The sequence below is a fragment of the Festucalex cinctus genome, chromosome 21, assembly GCF_051991245.1.
Source record: "Festucalex cinctus isolate MCC-2025b chromosome 21, RoL_Fcin_1.0, whole genome shotgun sequence".
NCBI lineage: Eukaryota > Metazoa > Chordata > Actinopteri > Syngnathiformes > Syngnathidae > Festucalex > Festucalex cinctus.
Window position 1 is genome coordinate 16937978 of NC_135431.1, and position 16986 is coordinate 16954963.

General features: G+C 39.7%; 1 protein-coding gene across 1 annotated transcript; it reads left to right on the forward strand.

Annotated features, from left to right (window-relative positions):
- The first annotated feature begins 1005 nt into the window (after positions 1-1005).
- On the forward strand, positions 1006-14627 carry tfap2d (transcription factor AP-2 delta (activating enhancer binding protein 2 delta)). Its single transcript, XM_077510359.1, has 8 exons — positions 1006-1302; positions 1492-2007; positions 6159-6219; positions 9615-9780; positions 11781-11899; positions 11998-12139; positions 12224-12337; positions 13781-14627. Exons 1-8 carry the CDS (start codon positions 1264-1266, stop codon positions 13995-13997), a joined length of 1374 nt encoding a protein of 457 aa, XP_077366485.1. The 5' UTR covers positions 1006-1263; the 3' UTR covers positions 13998-14627.
- The last annotated feature ends 2359 nt before the right edge of the window (positions 14628-16986 follow it).

Sequence of the window (16986 nt, forward strand, 5' to 3'; positions counted from 1 at the left end):
TCTCCAGGCTTGTGGCCGTGAGCTTTACATTCTCCACTTGCACGTTTTGTATTGCCGTTTCTTCCTAGGCTGCCCAAGGGCAACGACGATTGCTATAGGTGCTGTTTCTCTTCCTTAAACAGACTGCAGAAAATAGTCACACAAACGCACCGTGCACCGCGATCTCTTATGAGCGCTTTTATTGGAATGCTTTTTTTTTTTAAATCTTAATTCACAAGGTAAAAGATATCTATGTGCTTCGATAAAAATATTCGTATGAGTAAAATCACGAGTGAAATGAATTCAGTTAATTATTATTTAAAAAAAAAAAAAAGATAAAATTTAAATTCAAGGTAAAACGTGCACCGACAAAAAAACACAATCGCCACAAAAAAAATAAGCTATGTAAAATATTTAAAGAAAATAATTGAGTGAAAGGGAATAAAAATGCTGTGCTTTAAATATCAATTAAGAATTAAGCAGTCGTTGCAGTGTCCAAAAATGAGAACAATAAAGCTAAATAATAAAAATGTCGAAAGTGCAATTTCCATTTCTGTGTTAGCGTAAAATCAACGAATATGTGTAAACAAAAAAAAAGTACACAAAATGCACGACGAAATAGAAACATATTTCTTAAAAAAAGCAGAACAAATAACCCGTTCATGCACAATTAAAATTCCTTTTTATTCCCTGGCCCTCAAATGAAATATAATGCTCGAAATAAACTTACATTTTCGTTCGAAAATCCGTTTGTCAAAATAAAAGCAAAAGACGCCTTAGCGTGTATGATTTCAAAAAAAAAAAAAAAAAGCCGTTGAAAGATGAGCAGACGACCACGCACAAACAGGTCAAAAAAGCGAAATGTCCGCCAAAAAAAGGGAGCAAAAAATGTTGAAAGCGGCACGTGCTTTCCTTATCAAGGCGCAGATACAATATTTATTCCTGGTCTCCTGGGATCCTCGCGCTCCGTCTATTGTCCTCCCATTCCTCAGTGCTGATGCTTAATTTTCCAAACTTCCATATTACCAAGGGACCTACGACATCAGCCGAGAAATACCCTGCAAGTACAAAATCCGTGAGCCAGCCCCGTCCGTGCAGAGGGGAGACGCTCGCCTTGCACCAGCCTTTTTTTTTTTTTTGCATGGGGGGGCTGCACACGCAGCAAGACGGAAGACTTTTTTGGCCATTTCTCGCACATTTTGGGGGATTTTAACGCTTCTTTTTTTTCCCGGAGAGGAGAGGGGGGAAAAAAGCAGCGGGTTACTTTGGAGGAAAAAAAACACAATGTCAGCGACCTTCCCGGGACTTGTCCACGACGCGGAGGTAAGATTTATTGGAAAAAATATTTCCACGAGCGCGAGTGAGGGGAAATCTATTTTATTATACGTGGAGGACGGTGCGCAAAAATATAACTAAAAGTTTTAAAACGCTTAAAAAAACAACAAAAAACAAAATATGAAATAGCGGGTTTGGAGGTGACGCGTTCGGCGCTTCTCGTTCTCGCCCCGCCAGATACGTCACGACGGATCAAACAGCTACCGGCTCATGCAGCTCGGTTGCCTGGAGTCCGTGGCCAACTCGTCGGTCGCCTACTCGTCCTCGTCCCCGCTCACGTACCCGGCGCCGGCGGGCACCGAGTTCGCCTCGCCCTACTTCTCGGCCAACCACCAGTACACGCCGCTGCACCACCAGTCCTTCCACTATGAGTTCCAGCACTCGCACCCGGCCGTGGGGCCGGAGGCCTACGGGCTCAACTCGCTGCACTCGGGCCAGTACTACCAGCAGATCCACCACGGGGAGCCGGCGGACTTCATCAACCTGCACAGCGCGCGCTCGGCGCTCAAGTCATCGTGCCTGGACGAGCAGCAGCGGCGCGAGCTGGGCTGCCTCGACGCGTACCGGCGGCACGACCTGTCGCTCATGACGTCACACGGATCGCAGGCCTACGGCGTCGGGATGCACCATCCGGACCAGAGGCTGCTGCCCGCCGCTGGCCTGGGCCTCCCCGCGGCCGCCGACGACCTGCAGGTACCTGCTAGCGTGTGGAGGGATAAAAAAAAATAAAAAAAATAAAAAAATCGTATTTATTTGAGCTGCGCATACTTATTTAAAAAAAAATCTCATGGCACACCTCCAGTGCACAAATGTGACAGAAAAATGGATAATCTAGAAATGTATTTTCAAATGCATTTATTTCAATCACAAGATGAGAGCTCAAGCCCTCCTTTTCAATTATGCCGAGGATATACAGCAAGACATCTAGAAGTACTCTTGGTGTTCAAAATCTCATTCCCTGTACTCCCTGTTCACTATGGCTTTTTATACCGTTATTACACAGTTATAACACAATAATGGTTTTCGAATACTACTCAGCTCAGTGGCCTTCTGTAACAATTATTGAACAAATAAATGCATTATAATTTGTTTGAATATTCACTCAAGTCCAATCAAAAACTGTCATAGTCAAATATTACACATTTATAACACAGTTATAACACATGAATAATGGTTTGTCGAATACTACTAAGCTCAGTGGCCTTCTGTAACAATTATTAAACAATTAAATGCATAATAATTTGTTGGAAGCTTAATATTAATTCTAGTTCAATCAAAAACTGTCAAGTGTAGTCGAATGGAAAATATACAGTGCTGTATTGTGCTGTATAGTACTATGAGATTGTGTATTTAAATAAAAATTAAAATAACTGAATTTATGAATTGCAGCCATATTTCTATTAGTTTAACATTTTTTCCCATGCACATTTATGTTAAGTATGAAAACATATAGGAAGAAATATTTTATTGTACTTAAAATTTGCAATTAATCGTGAGTTATATTATTGAAGTTATGCAATTACGTAATTAAAATCTTAATCACCCTATATTTAAATATATATATATATATATATATATATATATATATATATATATATATATATATATATATATATATATATATATATATATATATATATATATATATATATATATATATATATATATAAAAGCTATTAGCACCCCCCACCCAACACCAGTGCTCCACTGGCCTACAATTGGCACCACCCTCCCCCCACCTCCACTCCAACCATAATTCCAAAAATATGAGTGGGAAGGAGGGCGCCAGATGTCTTCCAGTCTGCCGACTGTGCATGGCCCAAGTCGGAGGAGGTGTGTGGAGAAAAGCGAGTATAATGCTGCTTTATGAGAGATCATTTGCTCTCTTGCTTCCCTTGCCAGCAAATAAATGAGGAGGGCAGGCCGACGCCAACGTGACCGTACAACGAGTAAATGTCAAGTGTGCACGCGGGGCCGCCGCGCCCGTGAAAGGCAGGCGTCGTTTTTTCTTTCGTTTTTTTTTCTAAAGGTTAATTGACTGGCAGTCTATACAATCCTCGTCAAATCCGCCCTTTATTTTTTTCCACGCGCACACGTGACCCACATTTTATTAACATAATTCTTTTGGATGTAAAGAAAGTGGCAATGCAAACTGTGCTTGTGTGAGTCGCGGCTAACTGTTGAGGCGAAGAAAAAGCGGCTGGTTTCTCTATTCTGCGGTCAAAGGCGGATTAACGGATCGGGCTCGCGGACACAAAAGCCTCCTCGAGCACCATAAAGCACCGTACTTGATCCAATTAGCGACTTAACGTCAATCAACTTTGTTACTTATGCGGCGACGTCTGAGCCGATTTAAACAAGCTTCCAAGTTAAACACGCGCTGACAAATAATTTCGGTTCAGTAATTTAGGCTGATTGAAAAATCTCGAGTTTTCGTTGGATTATTATAATTTAAATGCAACATATTTTCATCACAATTTATGCAATTATAAAATAGATGCGTCCATGTATTTACAGCAGAATTTTAAAATAATTTAGATGGCCTTTAAATGTCTTTTTTTTCTACCCTAAATTGCATATTGACTCGTTAAAAAAATAGCACAGTTTTTCGTCCTTTATCGGGTAAAAAAAGAAAAAGGCAAGACCGTGATCCGGCACAAGGCGTGAACGGACCAGATGCGCCAAATGGTTCACTGTCATCTTTTTGAGCGACTTAAAGAGATTTCCACGGCCAACAAAAGCGGCTGCAGCCACACCTTTCCCCCCTCGTCGCTAAGCTAATTCATGCAAGACCTTTTGCGTTTTGTATATTGATTTTATAATCACGTTAGCTTCGCGATGGAAGAAAAGGAAAACAGGAGCTAGAAAAAAAAAAAAGACGAACTACAACAAACTCGCTTTTATTATAATCGGAGGCCCAGGCCTCGAGGCTCGCACGGGGGATTACGTGTTGTTGGGGGGGGGGGGGGGGGGGGGGGGGGGGAGAAAAAAAACGTGTTATGTTCTTTCTTGATGACATTGTTGATAGTGCTGATCTACAAAATGGCGGCGCTCACACAACAGGTTGCATCTGCAGATATAGTCAACATGTTTATATTTCTAAACTGATGCAACCTGCCTCATCATCCTTGTTTTAGAAAATGAAAAAAAAATGCGATGATGTACATTTGATATATTGTTGCCAATTTTAACTATTAGCAATGATAACATGTCACATGTATAGCAATTAATATCTCATTCAATGCAATGCTTTACATGAATTGCCGTTCTGATTGGCTGTGATGGAATCACGTGGTTGTACTGCTCATTTTTGAATGGACTTCAGATGACCAAATAAGGTTTGCATGGGACAGGTGTCAAACTTAAGGCACGGGGTCAAATCCGGCCCGCCACATCATTTTACGAAAGCAAAAGGAGCGTGTCAACTTTTTAAAGTGTACCAAACAAAATTTTAAATGGTCATGTATAATAATGTTGATATTGCATAATTGCAAGTATGTTCATGTTATAATAGTAACTTGAACAATTTGAACAGCATTCTTGACTTTTTAACTTATGAATGGAGTTTTTTTTTATTTTATTTTTTGTTTTGTTTTGTGTTGTTTTTATGTAAAACATTGCACTGTACTGTTTAGGGATGTAACGATAAGTGATATGATATTGTGATATTAAAACTACCACAATATCGTCGTCGTCATGTTCACAATATTTAAATGCAAGTATGCAAAACATCTGTTCAAACAAGTCAGGTTAATTTCCATTTGTGCAGTTGTAGAAAATTAAATTGCACCCTCTGGTGGCTGCTTTTTTTTGTTGTGAAATTTAATTTTCATTCGGGATGTTTTGGCCAATTTGTTTAAAATGTACACTAATTGTCAGATGAAGGGGAACGTAAATATGCTTGTGAAGCGAGTCAATATGTGGAGGAACTCGATGTGTGCGTGCATTAATAAAATAATATAATAATAATAATAATAACATAACATTGCTATTATGTACAAAAGCACAATATTGTGCTTTTTTTGTATTAGCTCATTGTTTTAACAATATTGTGACCTTTTTTTAAATATCGCCAACCTCCCCACAATATCGCGATAATTGTCATATCGTGACCTTCATATCGTGATATCATATTGTGATGTTTGGATATCGTTACATCCCTAGTACTGTTGTTCTATTTATTTATTTTTCTCATGATATTTGTGTGTGCTCTTTAAAAAAAATAAAACATTTCGACTTAAAATTGCTGTATCAAAAACAACTCACGATGTGTGAGTATACTGATACCTTGCGACCGTTTTAACTCCGATTGCCAAACATTATCCAAAAAAACACCAACGGTGCCAGCATTTTCACCATTTTCAAAGCAAACAGAGTATTGTATAGTATGACTACATAAACATGGTGGACACCATATGAAAGATTGGATTCAATTCTTTCATGAGAAAAAAAAGTATGTTTCTACCTTATTCCGTTCTTTAGTAATCACCATTTGAAATTAGGTCATTTGAGTGACATAAGCGAAAATACACAAATATTGAGAAAAACAACTTTTTTGTGAAAATATACATTTTTTTGCACAACAGTGACTTTGACACTAATATTTTTTGTTTAATGACAAGGCAGTGCTGCACAAGACGTTGCGCTGCCCATTGAGAGAACCCCCCCCCCCCCCCGTAATAAACGTAAATTAACGTTTTTGGCTGGATTCGTTAGGATTTTAGATTACGTCATTAAACGTTTTTGGCAGTCAAAGAGTTAAATGCGAAATAAGCACGTTCCACCTGTTGTCCCAAGGTTGGCATGGCACTCGTTCTAATGAGCATCATATAATATCTCCACAGGGCTCCATGGAAGCACAGTGTGGACTCGTGCTCAACGGCCAGGGGGGCGTCATCCGGAGAGGTAAAAGACCGACTTCCGCTTCCTCTCTCTCTTCCCCACGTCTCGCCTTTTTGTGGATATACCCCAGGCCGTGAACGCTCCTCACGTTCTGACAACAAGACAAGACAAGACAAACACGCCTGAACACCCCACACATGCACGTGCACGTGTGTGCTGTCAGCATGTTGTTCCACAGATCGCTTGTAACCGAGAGGATGCGTGCTGCTTCCTGCTTCCGGTCTGAAATCGCTTATATTTAATATTGATGCAGGCCAATGTAATCACTTACGCAATAGCAATTTGGTAAATTAATTAAGGTACAACTTAATTATGTTTTGAAGTTGTCATAACACAATTAACTATGCATAATAATAATAATAATAAATTATGTTGCTCAAAAACTATTATAGTTAAATTTAATTAAAAAGTCAAACGTACTCTTATGAGTACGTCACTATTAATCTATTTTATGCGATTCATGCAGGTCGTCACGTGGCTATTTATTCCTATTAAACGAATGTTAATTGGATAGAATTTGTGATGAAACTAAAGACAAAATTAGAAATAGAATGTATTGGGATTATGAGTTTTTTGCAAAAACAAATTTGATGTAATAGAACTGCATCACAATTATTCCATTTTATTTTTCTATTGACAAAATTAAATGTGTTGATTTTATAATTTATATTACAGTGATAGAAACACATCACAATTATTATTATTTTTTTTAAATCCTGAAAATGATCTTTGTTGACGGCAGATCAGGATCAAAATTGATTTCTAGTTGAAATTAATCAATTTAGTCAGGATGGGGGTTGTTGTTGATGTTTTTAGTTCAAAGCAAAATGTACCATGGAGTTATTAATTTTATTTTTTTAATTGTAGCCTATTTGTTACAGAAACGTGTCATTTTCCTGTACTGTGAATGAGGCGTTAAACCGTCCACTGGTTTGTTTACGTTCTTTTTCCACATAGAAAAAGCTGCTGTTTTTGTGTGGGTGTTTGTTAGGGAAATAGTCAGCCCCGGCTTGCTTTTCCAGACGGAGAGGGAAAAAAAAAAAAAGCTGCGTGTCTCCAGTTTAATTTTTCATCAGGCCTTCTTAGGTGTTGGGGCTTTTCTCTCGGATTGACGCGGGAATCCCTCCGCTATCACATTCGGTTAATGGTGCGCACAATTTGGCCCTGAGCTCAGCCGCCGCAACCATCACAACCAATAATCTTTGCTTTAGCTCGCACTCCTGTATCGATAGCTTCTCTCGCCTCGGGCGCACGCTTTGATATGCTAATGAGGAGCGGGGCCCCCGGATTCAGCCGAGATCATATTAATGTTGTTCTTTCTGACTGCGGCTTTGCGGGCATGAATATTCACATAACCCGTTTTTTTTTGTTTTTTTTTTTAAACCTCCACCCCCTATCAGAAGAAAATCAGTCAAGAAACGCGCTCGATGTACTTAAAGAGTCGTCTGCGCTTTTAATCAGCCTGCGAGCCCCACTTCCGGTTTCGAGCTCGACGTCACCGCGTGCACGCGCAGCCGACAAGTCACGCGTGCTTGTTGTTAAGAAGCCGTAAACATTGTTGTGCAACTCTATAAGAAGAATGACATTTGGCCCGTGTTCTTTTTTCCTTTTAATTTTCGGCAAACTGGTTTTAAAACAGGCGCTTGATTCCGCGTGTGATCCCGCCCGCCGCTCGCGCCGCAGCCCGAGGCTACTCTCCGTTGCTTAAATACCGTTATCGCCTCTGGGCCCGCACGCTCCGCTCGCTGCACTAGCAGCAATAGCTCGTTTCGATTGCCCTTGGCAACATAAAATACAAACTATTTTGTATCAAAACATTTTTAGGGGGAATTAATACGATGTGAACCAGCGGCTTTTGGAGGCGCGCGCCCCCTGTCAGTGCGCGTGAATCTGACAGACAGGTCACAGAATGGTACACGCGCGTGCGCAGTACGACTCTCAGGCCGTTTGTCAGGATGAAGAACGCCGTACGGTCTCGTGAACTCGCCAAGTGTGGTCTTCAAACTGGAACGCAAATGTCACGGCTGTGTGCTTGTTAACTAATCTCTACCGACTGTGACATATTTCTGTGATAAAATACGTGTTGTGATATTTCCCTAGCCAAGCCTTCACAAGTAAGCTAGCTGACAAGAACAACATCCGGGTATTCCTTGCGTTCTTGGGCCGTGACTGATGACGTTTCGAGACCACAAGGACGAACGTGTGGATAAGAAGGCCAATTGAGAATGCACGTTTAACTTCTCCCCAGACTCTGACGTGTTCCCGTGGTATCAAAAAAATAAATAAATAAATAGTTATTTGGATATTTTGCTAGCTAAGACTAAAGCCTTCACAAATATCTTGACAGTATCCTTGGCTTAAGCTAGCTGACGAGAACAACATCCGGGTATTCGTGCGCTCTTGGGCTGCGGCCGATGACGTTGCACGAGAGCACCAGGACAGACAAGAACGCAAATTATTTTTGATTTATTTATTTATTTTTATGAACCGGCTTTTTGAGCCTGGTCATGCGTCCACAGGGTCGTTGTCCAGGTGCTGAAATAAAATGCCGTTGTCTTTTTAAGAGCCTTCTCTTATGTTCCCCTGGCTAGGAAAGTAACACACAGGCTGTTGCATTTGTGCTGATGCTGAATAATACATTTTGAGAGCTCAAATGTAGGTTAGAAAGCCTTAGTCGGTGGCCAAATGTGTCCACGTTTGGCCCCCCCAAAAAAAGACTGGCGTGGGCATCTTCGCCTGCAGCCTTGATCTGTTTGGCCTAAATGGCATCTTCCATCCTGCATTTCCATCACATCATGGCCTGATAACAAAGCGACACACCCCCGCTGTTAGATTTGATAATGAGGCGGATGAATAATAGAATATAGCCCACAGTACATCAGACGGCAACCTTGCGTTTCAGCTGCTTGGCACGTTAGTTTAAGTGAAAGTTGATTCATAATAGGCCTTCTCGACTTTGAGCAGTCAATATTTTTGCAGTGAGGCTCATTCAGAGGCGGTTAATAATGCGTCGGAGCCTTCGCTGGAATGATTTATTCACGCTTGTACAAGCACAACCGTGGAAGGTGATAAAATAAGACTTTTGTGGGGATTAAAGCAGACAGCTCCGATGTACAATTGTTAGTTTAAAGCTCAAACGCATCGTACAATGAAAACGACATATTTGCATTCTATGAGAAGCGCATGTCAACATTGGACTCATGTAGTGTTTAATTCAATATACATGCAAATAATTGTCAAAGCAAATAACCACTTTTGAACCCATCACTTTGTTTTGTTTTTAAACTAAATCTTGCACTTAAACAAATATTTATTTCCTGTCACAGTTCATCCACCCCCGATAAAAGCTGTTGTGGTATTTTTGTTCCAACAAAATCGTCTTTGCGTTTTCCGTGCAGGGGGAACTTGCGTGGTGAATCCGACAGATCTATTCTGCTCGGTACCGGGTCGACTGTCACTACTCAGCTCCACCTCCAAGTACAAAGTCACCATTGCGGAGGTGAAAAGAAGACTGTCACCGCCTGAGTGCCTCAACGCCTCGCTACTGGGTGGAATACTGCGCAGGTTCGTACCCCAAAAAAAGTGACAGCCATGTGGTGACTTTTTGGGGCAACTAGTTTAGGTGCACTTCTCTTCATTTTAATGTATTGTCTGTGTAGCTTTGGTGAATCAAGTTTCTTAATAACAATTCCTGGACATACGGAACACTCTCCAGACAAGCACGCTGTTAAAACTTCAATTCGGCCGAGTTAGAGGCGCCATAGTGATTTGCGGGAGATTGTAGGGCACTTTCTAAACGTTAATCTATCTAATGAATCTTTGTAGAGCTTGCATAAAAGAGAGGATATGCCAGTAGAGCGTTCACAAAGGCTATTGGTGAGTCAGAGGCAAACCATGCACGGATTAGAGGAACCAGGGGGTCGGCTGTTTTATTGATGGCGTGGAGAAGACGGGCTTAGAAAAGTGGTCAAATAAGGTAACTCAAACATTGGGAAGAAAAAAACCCCACAACTCTTAATTTAAAATAGGGGCGTTAGGTGATGAAAATTTTTCATCCTAATTAATTGCATGACTTCAATAGTTAACTCGCGATTAATCGCAAATTTTATTTCTAATTTTTCATACGCTTCATAAATGTAGAAAAAATGTAAATGCAAATATGGCTGCATCTTTTCATCATTGATAGAGTAATTTCTAGAGATGTCCCCATCCCGATGATGGCATTTTCAGCTGATCGGAATCGGGAGAAAATTATCAGGGTTTTCATTTTTGGCAATTTTGGTTTTATTATTATTTTTATTTTAGGGGCTACAAAGCAACAAAATCATCCAGAGGTAAACGTATTGCCAAACAAAAGATTTTATTCATTTTGATTTGTTATTTTGTGCACTTCTGATAGCACCCCCCAAAATTATTGGGATGGTTTGGTTCGAATAAAAAAGAAAAACAAATTGGTAGCACTTTTTTCCCCCCTCAATACTTTGCCGAGGAATCGGCTTGGGACTCGGTATCGGCAGATCCTCAAAATCAGGTGACTTGGGTGCAAAAAAAATGTTATCGCGACATCCCTAGTAATTTCATAATAATTTATCAAATTTAGTTAAAATTCGAAAGATGATCCGTAATATAAAAACGAGTGTGATATTGATTTGTGTTGTCAATTATCAGCCACTAGATGACATAATTGCACTTGTAAGATGTTGGTGACAGCTCAGTGCATTCGAATCTTTAACATGAAGCAACTTGTGAAATTCTACACATTTTTTAAATTGTAAAATATAACTTGGACACAGTCTTCACAAATATATGCATTCTTATCACCTTTATTACTTCTAAATTTTGACATGGACGTGTCTGCTGCATTGCAACTGGAATGCCCCCAGTACAGGCTTTCCAAGTAAGGGGTGATCATTAATTACGCATTTAAAAAAAATGTGGCGTTAAACGAACTTTAAATTAATAAAAAATTAATGCACTAATTTTGCAATTCCCAATGTGTGTATATGTATGTCAAAACTTTTCTAAAAGGCAAATATTTCATCCAGCTCAGACGTCATTTATCCTCACACGTGTCATTATATACGACAAACCTTTGTTCATAAATTAGCACAGTTTGATGAAACTCAATTCAAACCCCTCAAAAGCTCATCAAATTCTGTCTTCACATAATTAGAAAGAAAGTCAGCAACGTATATTGTATTGTCACATTTCCACATGGAAGCGGAAATGAAAAAGACGTGGCTCTAAAAATCGTATGTATTTAACCAAAAGATAAATGTGCAAACAACAGACGCAAAAGAAACTCAGGGGGAATTACAACCTGAAAGCGCATTAAATATGCAAATGGTTTTGATTAAAGAAGCGATGGTTATACGCAAGGTGACATCTTTTAATTTATTCAGGCTTTCATTTACTATAATAGAATGAAATCTTGTCTATATATTCCTTTTGTCTATACTGGACTGTTCGAGTTGTATTTTGGAACAATTCCCAAGAAACAGGAGATCCAAATATTATTAAAAAAAATGTCAGACGTGACATGGAAGTTGCCGCCTGTTCCGCAGAGCCAAGTCAAAGAACGGCGGCCGCTGTCTCCGGGAGAAATTAGACCGTCTCGGCCTCAACCTGCCGGCAGGACGGAGGAAAGCTGCCAACGTCACACTGCTCACCTCCCTGGTGGAGGGTGAGTTCACTTTTCATGTTTTTTTGTTTTTTTTCCGTTTTTGCAACCTTTTGTGGTTCGGCAATCCTTCCTCATCGGTCTGTGATGCATGCATGCAGGAGAAGCGCTCCACCTGGCAAGGGACTTTGGCTACACCTGCGAGACGGAATTTCCCAGCAAGGCGGTGGGCGAACATTTGGCCCGGCAGCACAACGACTCGAAAGAAAGCAGCGCACGCAAGAAAATGGTTTTGGCTACAAAGTGAGAAGATGCGCAGGATTGTTAATGCTGATAGGCAAAAAAAAAAAAAAAAAAAAGGTAGTCATTTTTGTTTATTTCCGTCAGGCAAATCTGTAAGGAGTTCCAGGACTTGTTGAGTCAAGATCGTTCTCCTTTGGGCTCGTCCAGACCGACGCCCATCCTGGACTTGGACATCCAGAGACATCTCACACACTTCAGGTAACAAACGCGACGGCCTCCGTCTTTCGCGTCACGCATAAAAGGTCACTCTAAAACCATTTTAACATTCAGGAATTATTTATTTCAATTTTTAGTTAACATTAAAACAACAAAATGTTAACATTAAAAGGGATACTTTACTTACTTAGCCATTTTTGGTAGTCAGACATTAATATTGTGCCAATAATAAATTTGATATTTCCATTATTTTTCATGTACCTTTAAAAACACATTTTGCAAATTGTTGTCGACTGAAAATGACATCACAAGGGCTCAGGTAACCAATCACAGCTCAGCTTGTGAATGTCACATGACCAAACCTAGAAAACAGCTGAGCTGTGATTGGTTACCTGAGTCCTTGTGATGTCATTTTCAGTCGACAGTAAGTTGCAAAATGTGTTTTTAAAGGTACTAATTGTACGTGAAAAATAATGGAAGTATCAAATTAATTATAGACAAAATATTAACTTTTTATTGCTATAATGGGCTAAATAAGTGAAGTATCCCTTTAAGATTTGAGGTATTTTTAAATTTTAGAAAAAAAAATACTGTTGAAAACTAGAGAGCTATGATATTTATTTGTTTAAGTTTCCATTTAACATTTAAAGACTTAACTTTGGACGCTCACAGAAGATTTTTAATTTTTTTTTATTTTTATTTTTAGAAATTTGAAATGAATTCTATTGTCTGATTTAAACAAAAAAAAAAAAATTCTACATTTTGAAAAGTTTACATTCTTTAAGACATTCACAAAGCCAAGATTGGTATTTGTATCTTAAAAAAAAAGTTTGACACGCTGTTTCTCACAATCCCCCCCCCCACCCTTTTTTTTTTTTTTTCTGAAAATGATTATGGGCTTCAAATATCGGTTGTCAGCCTCCTTGACTTCTAATAATCAGTATCGGGCCTGAAAAAACTATCGGTATATCTGTACTTTTAAATGTACTTTCCTGCTATGTTCACTCCCACAACGGTGTAAAGAAAATTCCACACAGAATTGATGAAAATGTATTATTATTAGAAATTTAACATATATTATGAATATATTTTATTTTATTTTTATTTTATTTTATTTTTTATTTTATTCATTAATAATATATAATTATTTATTTATATATATATATATATATATATATATTTTTTTTTTTTTTTTTCCCCGCCAATTCCAATTAAGCATCAGGTAGAGTAAACTAAAGTTGTGCCTGTTTGGTCCCCGTTGAGCCCTTTTGCCATTTCCAAATGTGTCAGCGCTGCAATTTGTTACATTGGGGGACACAAGCGGCCTGTTAGCGGAAAGGTCATGTGATGATGTGATGTCATCCTCTGGAGAAACTAACAAAAGCACTTTTGTGTCATAGCAACCCCGATTTTCTGGCATCCTTCATTATCAGTGTGAATAATTTCAAACCATTCTTACATATTTTCTCCCCCCACCCCCAACAGTCTAATCACGCACGGTTTCGGCACGCCGGCCGTCTGCGCAGCCCTCAGCACTTTCCAGACGGTCCTGAGCGAGATGCTCAACTACCTGGACAAAAACTCGAGCGGCAAAACGAGCGGAGCGGCCGACCAGCAGATTAACGGCGGCTTGGAAAAGTCGCAGCTCCGCAAAGGGGCGGAGCCGCAGGGCAAAGACGGCAAAACGGAAAAGACGGAGTAGTCCCGCCTGCCTGCTCCCTCCGCCGTGCCTTGGAGGTGTGTGCGTGTATGTATGTATTTATTTATGGAATTTATGATGTGGACATTCTAACATCCGTGTGCTATTGCGGGGTTGCTAATTGCACAATACACAAGTGTTTACTTTCTAATTCAGGGGTCACCAACTTTTTGGAGACTGAGAACGACTTCCTGTTTATGAAGGGCTACCAGTTGTATTCTGAAATACCAATTTAATGAATTATATGCATCTATAATTTATCACCAACATTCACTAATGTAATCAGATGTGTTTACATTTGAAATAACCAATTGGACAACATTCCAAGGAAATCACAATGTCCCAATCACGGGCGAGCTACTTCGGCAGCATGTTGGTGACCCCTGTTCCAAAACGTTGCTCCGGTGACCAACTTTCATTGGCACCTATCAATTTTTTTTTAAGCCCCACCTCTTTTCTGAAACACAAAACCTGTCAAGAGGACATTTTTCATTTCACGAAACAGTGCGACGTGAACGTGTGACGCAAGAGCCTGTTTTCTCATGAGAATTGAATAGGATTTTTCTTTTGAAAGATCATTCACTGGAATACAAATTAAACACCTCCCATGTTGTGTGGTCTGATAAGACCAAATCCAACTTTTTTTTTTTTTTTTTTTTTTTTTTTGGTCAAGCGTTTGACACCATAATACATAACACTGTAAATTATTTGTTCCCTCAAAATACAGCTTTTAACTCATTTGCTCCCAATAACTTACATAACATAACATACGTTTTTTAAAAATATTTAAGTGTCCCAAAGACGTATTTATATGTTTTGTTTTTTATACGAGAGCATACAGAAGGCTTTGATGCAGCCTCTCAACGGTAGAGAAAGGGTTAAAAATTGTAGTAATTACAAAAACGGCCAGCCGGTGGCAGCACAGTATAAGAGCCGGGGCTGGGGCGGGGGTGTTCCGGGTATCTGGGTCGGCTCGCTGACCGGTGTCCGCTCGGGTGGCTTGGGGGTGGCCTTGGTGCTGCCGCGGCCTGGGGATTCCGGGGGGGGTGGGGGGGGGGGGGGGTGCTCGCTTTGCTGGACCGCGGTTGACGGCTTCTCTCTTTGGTGGTGGTCCTTATGCATGCCAGATCCGTCGCACCAGCATCTACTGAAACTCAACAGAAGTACCCTCTCCCTCCCACAGCCCCTTGAATCAGTTGGTGCTGGTGTCTGTGGTTCTCACTTTTCTTTATCTATCCTTCCCTCCTTCCTCTCTTTAGTTTTTCCTCTGGTCACTTGAGATCTTAATTTATTAGAAGTATGAGGTTTCTGGGGTTGGCATAAGACTCCGGTTTTGTAACCACGCAGGAGGGGTCTTGTTGGTGCTGGACTTCACTTTGATGGATTGGATGTACTGGCTTCTATTGATCTCACTCTGCCTTATCGATCCTTCCCTCCTTCCTCTCTTTAGTTTTTCCTCTGGGCTCTTGAGATCTCGCTAAATTTGCTGGAATTTAGAGGCTTCCGGGGTTGGCGTAAGACTTTGATTTTGTAATCATGGGGAAGGCAGGAAGTGTTTGGTCGGTGCTGGATGTCACTTTGATTTACCTTTCTTTTCTCTTTATTTCTTTTTTTTCTGACCTTTTCTCTGGTCTCCTGACCATTTAAATCTCACGACTCTGGCAAGATTCTGAAGTACCTGGTTAAGGCGAAGGGTAATGGGATATTTATAAGGTTTTAGGTGAATGAATGAGTATAAATTTATACGTATTTGCACGCACGCACGCAAACGCACGCAAACGCACACACGCAAACGCACGCACGCACGCAAACGCACGCACGCAAACGCACGCACACATACACACACACAAAAAAAAAAAAAAAAAAAAAAAAAAAAAAAAAAAAAAAAAAAGGAAAAGAGCAATGATGACAAGACGTTGAATCGGTAAGACTACCGAATGAACAATTCTGAGCTCTTCAAAAAAAGAAAAAAAAAAAAAAAAAAAAAAAAAAAAAAAAAAAAAAAAAAAAAAAAAAAAAAAAAAAAGTATAAGAGATCAAGCAGGGCCATGTTGAAAAAAAAAAAAAAAAAAGCTCAATTTGAAATAGATTTGTGAAAATTGATTAAATTAGCTATATTCTAATGCTAAATGCTGAAAAACAGAAACAGATAGAAATATATATTTTTTTCCTGATGAAAGAAGAGACTTTAATCTTTCTTTTGATAGGTTCCATGTTTTTGTAGCAATATTCTGTGGGCTTTGCAAAATCAGTCAAAAATCCAGTAAAACAGCCCGGAGCGAACGGGATTGCTTCTGTGAAAATGACTGGGAGTGAATGAGTTAATAGCTAAACCCCAGGCAACAAAAGTGAGTGCACCCCAAAGTGAAAATTTCCAAATTTAGCCCCGAACAATTTCTTACTAAATTCTTGTGAGAACACATGGAATGTCACATCAACGTGTGAGAATGTATGTTTTTCGACTTGTGTTTTTTTGGGGGGCGGAGGAGGGATTGTAAAGAGTGAAATGGGTCCGAGTCAGCCATTTTGTAACAGTGACTCAGCAATTCCTATTTCCTGTGCATGTCCATGTCTACCCTTTGTACACTCTCCGAAAGGACGCCGACGCAAGCGCTCCAACTCGCTCATGAACATTTGTAAAGATATATATAAATATTGAAATGACTTTTTTTGTTTTGTTTGTTTCTCTTGTAGGATTTCCACGATATATATATATGTTCAACCCCTTACATTTGCCAAACGCTGGTGTTCAATAAATACAACTTGCTATGTGTTCTATTATTTACTTGGGCCTCAATGTGTGCTTACATGCAAACACAGACACAAAATAAACAAGTTTAACTCATGGATGACATCAAAACCTGCTACCCATGTTCAAACACTTGTTTTGTTTTGTTTGCTTTCAGGCAAACGTGACTTTTGTCAACTTAACTGCTTAAATCAATTTAAAGAGGTGGAAAGAAAAACAACAACAGATAAAGCAGCCTCCCCA

Coding starts and splice junctions, on each gene's coding strand:
- tfap2d (XM_077510359.1), top strand. CDS start 1,264: ATGTCAGCGACCTTCCCGGGACTTGTCCACGACGCGGAG. Junction 2,008..6,158: donor CGGCCGCCGACGACCTGCAG/GTACCTGCTAGC, acceptor ATATCTCCACAG/GGCTCCATGGAAGCACAGTG. Junction 12,338..13,780: donor AGACATCTCACACACTTCAG/GTAACAAACGCG, acceptor CACCCCCAACAG/TCTAATCACGCACGGTTTCG.